Source organism: Zingiber officinale, chromosome 5A (genome assembly GCF_018446385.1).
Source record: "Zingiber officinale cultivar Zhangliang chromosome 5A, Zo_v1.1, whole genome shotgun sequence".
Taxonomy (NCBI): domain Eukaryota; kingdom Viridiplantae; phylum Streptophyta; class Magnoliopsida; order Zingiberales; family Zingiberaceae; genus Zingiber; species Zingiber officinale.
The window spans coordinates 92,198,402-92,206,328 of record NC_055994.1 but is presented as its reverse complement, the minus strand read 5'-3'; the positions used below and the strand labels follow the sequence as shown (position 1 = coordinate 92,206,328).

The 7,927-nt window shown below is 33.2% G+C and overlaps 1 protein-coding gene across 1 annotated transcript; it reads left to right on the top strand.

The window, feature by feature from the left end:
* Window positions 1–5,802: 5,802 nt before the first annotated feature.
* On the top strand, window positions 5,803–7,262 carry LOC121979796. Its single transcript, XM_042531791.1, has 6 exons — window positions 5,803–6,051; window positions 6,124–6,327; window positions 6,393–6,485; window positions 6,584–6,691; window positions 6,766–6,851; window positions 6,926–7,262. The coding sequence occupies exons 1-6, from the start codon at window positions 5,803–5,805 to the stop codon at window positions 7,260–7,262; spliced, it is 1,077 nt and encodes a 358-aa protein (XP_042387725.1).
* The last annotated feature ends 665 nt before the right edge of the window (window positions 7,263–7,927 follow it).

The following is a 7,927-nucleotide window of genomic DNA, read 5'->3' as shown; positions in this document are numbered from 1 at the left end:
TTGAAACTGTTAATTTTGGATACTTCTGGCAGCGATTCTGTGTCAAACGCTACTAATAACTATTTATATTGATCTAACGCCTAAGAGCAATTTACAAACCACTCACATACATTCGGACGCTCGGATGCCCCACACAAGTCGGGCACTGGAGTCAGGCGTGAGAGTTAGGTAGCATAACCTTACTCCCTCTAAATAACTTATTTCTTATAACAATATCCTAAAATACTCATTTATTTATTCAATAGAATCAGCTTAACCATGTGATCATTGCTAACTTAAAATTTTTATGATTCTTTATTTCTAGGATAAAATTCAAATTTAAATAATTTCTTAATAAAAACTTATTAAAAATAAGAAAATTTTAAATTTGACTTTTATTTTTCAAATTTTAATTTTAATTTTTTTTAATAAGAGTACTTAAATAAAAAATTTGACCATGCACCTAGTATTTTAAAAATGGTACAAATTATTTAAAATTTAATATAGTTATAAATATTTATAAATTTATATTATTTCCTTGTATTCAAATTAAATTAACCATATATGACTAAAAATATTATTTTAATATACAAAGCACAATGCAAATAAAAAGGGAGAGGTGTTTTGCTTAAAATTTTAAAATACAAAGTTTTATATGATCATTTAATTGTATGGGTGTTTTATGCTCTTTTCTATTTTTTGCTTAGATGAAAAATAATATTTTCTCGAAATTTATTAAAATTACACCGTGTTTCAAATTTATTAAATTTTATAGTATTTTCTATTTGTACATCATATATTATAGGAAACATATAATTTTAATTTTAATTATAATTATACCAGCGTAGAATTAGCATTACTGAATTGATTGATTTTAATACCAAATTTTAATTAATTAAAATATAAGTTTTAATTAACTCTACACCTATTCTGCTAGTTATTCTGTCGCGTGACGCTCTACTTGTTGCCGTTGCCTTTGCCTTTCTCCCTTTCTTCCTCTCCTTAATTTGTGGGTGCACTCGTCGGTGTTGTCCTGTCGAAGAAACCACGCAATCGCATCCTGCTGCTATCAGCCGCTGTTTTATATAATCTTCCGTGAGCAACCAGCAACACATCTCCTCCGCTGTCGCCGCCAAGGACTGACGGAATTTTCACCGGTTGTCGGACACTAGCCGACCACATCCACCAATCCCTGGTTTTTTCCCTTCTCACGTTTTTTTCTCCATTCATCTCTCTTTGATTGTTTTGAGGTATTTGTGTTCATTATTTTTTCTATTTCAAAATACATACGGTAAATAGTAAGATTAATCGTATTGCCATTGTTTTGAGATATTTGTGTTCATTGTTTTTTCTATTACAAAATACATACAGTAAATAGTAAGATTAATCCTATTTGCCATTGTTTTGAGATATTTGTGTCCATTATTTTTTTTCTATTTCAAAATAGATACGGTAAATAATAAGATTAATCATATTGCCATTGTTTTGAGGTATTTGTGTTCATTATTTTTTTCTATTACAAATTGATATGGTAAATAATAAGATTAATCTTATTGCCATTGTTTTGAGGTAGTTATGTTAAGTATTTCATATGTTAAATTACAGTATTTAATTATTCACCAACGTAACCATGTATAACATGTTTGCTCTTTTAATTAATATATAGGTACTAATGTTTCTAAAAATAATTGAGCATATCATATAATGAAGAAGGAATGGATGGACTTGGCCCCGTGCTAGTCTTGGGTATCGGGTGGGAATCCTAAACTTTCTACGTTTTGCTTTTGTTGACTCGGCTGATGATGTGAAGAAACCATGTCCTTGTCGCAAATGCATAAATTCATCAAATCATGACCGCCCGACAATGCATGAACATCTGACCATATATGGTATGTTACAAGATTATCGTATTTGGGATTTTCATGGAGAAAAACCGATGGTGCAATCTCATGACAGCATGTGTAGTGTGCTTCATGCTTCATCTAGGGAGAACAATGATGAAGATAACCATAACCCGGTGGTGCAAGAAATGTTATGTGACGCATTTGGGATGCATGAAGAACCATTTACAAATAATGAAAATAACATTGGTACATCGACAAGTCATTTGCCGAATGAATCTTGTGTGGAAGATTTCTATCGATTGGTAGAGAAGGGAAACAACCATTATACACCGGATGCACTGAGTTTTCTAAATTGACATTTCTTGTTGAGTTATTTCAATTGAAAGTGAGTGGGAAATGGAGTGATAAGTCCTTCACAGCATTATTGAACTTTCTACGCCGAGCTCTTCCATCTGAGGCACAGGTGCCTAATTCATTTTATGAGGCAAAGAAATTAATATCCAAGTTAGGACTTAATTATGAAAAAATTCATGCTTGTCCAAATGATTGCATGATTTATTGGGGGGAAAATGAGAAAGAACAAGTTTGCAAAGTGTGTAATCTTTCGAGATGGAAGAACTTGCAGAAACAATCCAAGAATTCACGAAAAGGCCAAAAAAAACATATTCTATTAAAAACTCCTGCCAAGGTTTTTTGGTATTTTCCATTAAAACCAAGATTACAACGATTGTTTATGTCATCTAAGACATCTGAAAGTATGCAGTGGCATTCAAAGAAACGGGTTGTGGATGGAAATTTGAGGCATCCAACTGATTCTTTAGCATGGAAGGCATTTGATGAACGCCACCATGAATTTGCATCTGATCCTAGAAACGTGCGGTTGGGTCTTGCTACTGATGGATTTAATCCATTTAAAAACCAAAGCACTTCACACAGTACTTGGCCGATTGTCTTGATGCCTTACAATTTGCCACCTTGGGAATCCATGAAATCTCATTCAATTATTTTATCTACCTTAATTCCAGGTCCAAAAGCGCCTGGAAATGATATTGATGTGTACTTGCAACCCTTATTGATTGAACTAAAAGATTTGTGGGAAAATGGTATTCCTACGTATGATGCTTGTAACAAAGAAATGTTTCAACTACGGGCTGCGTTGCTTTGGACAATCAGTGATTTTCTTGGTTTGGGATGTTTATCTGGATGGAACACATATGCCAAGAATGCATGTCCAACATGTGCTGATTAGACAGATGCATTGTATTTGAAGCATGGCAGGAAATGGTCGTTTAGAGGGCATCGTCGCTTCTTACCTCCAGATGCAGAAATTAGAACAATGGCTAGTTATGGCATGGTAGAGCAACGTGAATTAGATTTAACGCCCTTGTCTGGGACCGAAGTTCTTTCAATGACTCGAAACAAGAATGTGGTGTATGGTAAGAGTATTGCATCAAAACAAGTTGTACGAGTAAAAACAGGTTCCATTGAACAAATGTGGAGAAAAAGAAGCATATTTTTTGACCTACCATACTGGGAGTTTAATTTGATCAGACATAATTTAGATCCTATGCACATTGAGAAAAATGTCTGCGATAATATTCTTGCGACACTTCTAGATGATTCGGCCAAGAGTAAAGATAATGCTGCTGCACGTAGGGATTTGAAAATATTAGGCATTATGAAACAATTATGGCCACGGATACAACCAAATGGCACAGAGTATTTGCCACCTGCATGTTATTGTATGAGCAAAGCTGAAAAGAAAGTATTTTGTTCAGTGTTAAAAGATATTCGTGTCCCTGATGGTTTGTCATCTAATATTTCAAAGTGTGTGGATGTTGGGCGTTGTAAGATTATGGGTCTGAAAAGTCATGACTGTCATGTCATAATGGAACAATTCCTTCCGATTGCTCTTCGACGTGTGTTGTCAAAAAAAGTAATTGCACCATTGATTCTTTTATGTGAATATTTTAAGGCGGTGTGTGCAAAGTCATTGCGAGAAGATGAATTACAAAAGGCTGAAGAAGGAATTGTATTGGTTTTATGCCAGTTGGAAAGAATTTTTCCACCATCATTTTTCACAATAATGGTACATTTGGTGGTACATTTAGCGTACGAGGCAAGAGTAGCTGGGCCTGTACATTATCGGTGGATGTATCCAATAGAAAGATTTCTTGGGAAACTTAAAGATTTTGTTAGGAATAGAGCACAACCAGAAGCCAACATTGCAGAGGCGTATTTGGCAGATGAATGTGTAATATTTTGTTCTCATTATTTAGAGAGTAACAACTTGTTGTGCAAATATGAAACACGACACAAGGAGACACGAGACGTTGAGTTTCCTTCATTACCAATGTTTCCACAAGTGGGACGACCTACAAAAGGGCGTCAGCTAGTTAGTTTGGACAACAAAACTTTAACTCAAGCTCATAGATACATCCTTGCCAACTGTACAAAATTGCTTCCTTATCGTGAGTAAGTATCATTTTTTAAATATAATTTTGTTTCACTATTTTATCAATAATGAAAGTTTCTAACAGTTAATGTTAACATTAAATAGAGAATTTAAAAACGAATTAAAGAGACGTTGCAGATATGGTCGTCGCCCAACTAATTCCGAATTGGATGATATGGTACGGATGCAATTCGCAGAATGGTTTGCAAGACGAGTGAGTACTATGCTAGAAATTATATGAATATTACAGGTTCATGATGAATAGTCTGATTATTTTTTTTTTATAGATTTATGCCTAATTATAATTGTATGTTATATGCATTTTACAGGTTGATCGAATGAATGAACAAATTGATGACTTAGATCTAAGGGCGCTTTCGCATTGTACAAATTCTGTAGCATTTAGTTATCATGGATTCAACATAAATGGTGTTGCATTTCGCACAGTGGAATCTGAACAGAACAAAAAAGTGCAGAATAGTGGGGTCATGTTACAGTCGATGCATGATAATGATGATCATGAGACAACCTACTATGGTAGATTAACTGATGTCATCTCACTTGATTACGGCGGCCGTGGAAGAATTGTCCTTTTTCGATGTGATTGGGTTAACACTACTTCTGGAGTGAAAATTGATCCTTTAGGATTTATAATGGTGAATTTTTCACGATTAATACATACCGGAGAACGTGAAGAGCATGAACCTTTTATTCTAGCTTCACAAGCTCAAATGGTTTATTATGTCCGTGATCCAAAAGAAGAGGACTGGTGTTGTGTCCTTCATCACACACCAAGAGATATATACAATATGGGCAATGAAGATGATATTGATACAATGCATTTTGTTGATAATAATTTTTCTAGTATACAATCTCTATTAGGTGATATAAATGGCGTAGATATTGAATTGACTAGAACTGATGTAAAGGGCACAATAGTTGATGGTATGACTGTTGTGAACAATGAAACTGATGATGAAATTTTTTGTTGAATTTTGTATTTATTTTCATTTTGGTAAATCATATTTTGAGATGGCATGTCATGAATTTAACCTTCTTTATATATCTTAATGAAGCTGATATATACATGGGTGCGTCCAAATCCAGTGGCTTCTAATTCACCAATGTGGCAACATGTGTTTATATTTGTAGTTTGGCAATTGACTTGTTAATAAAAAGATTTTTTCTTTTGTTATGTAACTTAATATATATTTCTATGATTTTGTTTGATGAGAATAGGTTAGTATTGAATATGACAAATAAAAGAATGTGAAAGTTGATTCGAAATATAAGAGGACGATCTGGAAGAGATGAATCAAATAATAGAGGATCCGGAAATGAACTTGAATCACAAGACATAGTATCAAATTCACTATTGGAAACACAAAATGATGATCTGGAATCACAACAGAATGAGGAGCCTAATGAGGAAGGTAAACAATATTTTTTTTGGTTTGAATTGTTAATTATGTTTATAACTCCAAAAAAAAATTATGTTGCATCTTTTCAGGTCAAAACGAGATCATGCCTTCAACCCAAAGCCAACAAAAGAAACGTGGAAAAACTGTTATGAAGGATGTTCATGCTTTACAAATCGGTGACCGTCTAATAGTAAAATTTAATGAAAGAGGTCAACCATACGGAGAAATGCAACCAACGCTTGCTAACTTTGTCGGCACCATTGCTCGAAATGGAAATGTGTTGCCCCTTAGTTTTTTGGATTGGAGAAAAATGACGAAGAGTTGTTTGGATGATGCATGGAGACAAGTAACAGTAAGTTGATAAATGTCATATTTCAATATTGAATTTAAAACATTATTATCATAATTTATTTAATGTTTACAGGCACGTTTTGATATTCCCGATCAGCATAGAGCTAGGGTGATGCAAATGATGGGAGGTTCATGGAGGCGATGGAAGGCTGAAATTAAGGCTACTTCTTATGATCCAAATATTCCATTAAATGAACTTATGTGTATCCGTCCCATTCCCCATAATCTCACATCAAGTGTTTGGGAAACTTTATGTCGTTACTGGAAGTCTAATGAGGTAGTTCTTGTATTGATTAATTTTTATATATTGTTACGCATAAGTCTGATGTAATTTTTTTTCAGAGGACATCAAAAATAAATCGAGAAAATGGGAGTAAAAAACGAGGAATTCATGCACAAGGACGAACAAATATTCCCTCATTGGAATACAAATTTGTAAGCATTTTTCAGTTTATTATGTTGATATCAATGTATATAGCAATGAGCTATTATTACTTGCATATTCAATCCAAAATGATTTTTTCTATGTTTAGATTCAGGAAAATAGTAGAAAACCAACTCGCATTGAAATATTTCATCTAAGTCGACAAAGCAAAAAGAAAGGAGGTGCTCTTGTTGATGATGAAGCAATACGAGTAGAGGTAATAATTGTTTTGACTTTTCAAAATAACTTTTCAATATGCTATTTATTTTATTAACAAATTTTTTATGTTAGGATGAATTAAATAAAGTTGTGCAGCGTCGTCTCCAGGACAAGCCTGAGGGAACACAAACAACAGAAGTGCACGAGGATGCATTTCGGTATCCATTTAGAATTTCATTTTTATTAGAATTACTATATATTGTACAATATTAATTATATATATTTGATTCAGTGAGGTATTTGGGTCAGAGCATTCTGGTCGAGTTCGATGTCTAGAAGTTGGTGTATTACCTAGCCAAGTTTTCCCAGAGCAGTGTAATCGAAGAACAATTTTTAGACATGATAACCTTCCTACTTCTGAAGTTACTGATAAGTTGCGAGAAATGGAAGAAAAAATGAAAGTTATGGAAGCACAGAGGAAGGCAGAAATGGAGCAGATGAGGCAGATGAGGCAGATGCATGAACATCATATTCAAAATTTTACCAATGTCATCCAAAGTATGATATCTGGAACTGCTGGGGGATCTCGTGGGCCTGAATTATTGCCTACACAGGTAGTCACACATTGAATACTAGTGTTCAAAAAATACTTATATAGAAGCATGATATAGTAAATTAAGTTTATTTTTTAGATGGCAACTATCTTGGGAGATATTATGCGGCAGTATACAAGTCCTCCATCAAATACACGTGAAAGTGATCGCAGATCTCCTCCATTATCAGAATCAGAAAAAAATTAGATAGAATTTTGGAAAAAAAATATTTGTCTCATGTTAGTACTTTTAATTATATATTGAATTTGAAAGAATTTTATTTATTTTATATTAGCAATTGGAGTATTCTTGCTATTGTTTTGGAGGATAATTGGTTAATAATATTATATATTAATTTTGTGGATTGAAATATTAAATATCAAGGTTTTTATTATTTAATCATTATGCATTTAGGGGAGTTTTGTGATGTTAGAGAAGTTTGTGATGTACACTTATTGGGATGCGTTGTTGGAAAGCTACCCGGTTTATTATTAATGATATTTGAATGAGTTATTATGATGATATTTTTATTATTATTTAATGCTTAATGAATTCTACCATCAATCATGGAACTGCCGACAAATAATAAGATTAATCCTATTGCCATTGTTTTAAGGTATTTGTGTTCATTATTTTTTTCTATTACAAAATAGATAAGGTAAATAATAAGATTAATCCTATTGCCATTGTTTTGACGTAGT

Coding starts and splice junctions, on each gene's coding strand:
- LOC121979796 (XM_042531791.1), top strand. CDS start 5,803: ATGCCTTCAACCCAAAGCCAACAAAAGAAACGTGGAAAAACTGTTATG. Junction 6,328..6,392: donor GTTACTGGAAGTCTAATGAG/GTAGTTCTTGTA, acceptor ATTTTTTTTCAG/AGGACATCAAAAATAAATCG. Junction 6,692..6,765: donor ATGAAGCAATACGAGTAGAG/GTAATAATTGTT, acceptor TTTTTATGTTAG/GATGAATTAAATAAAGTTGT.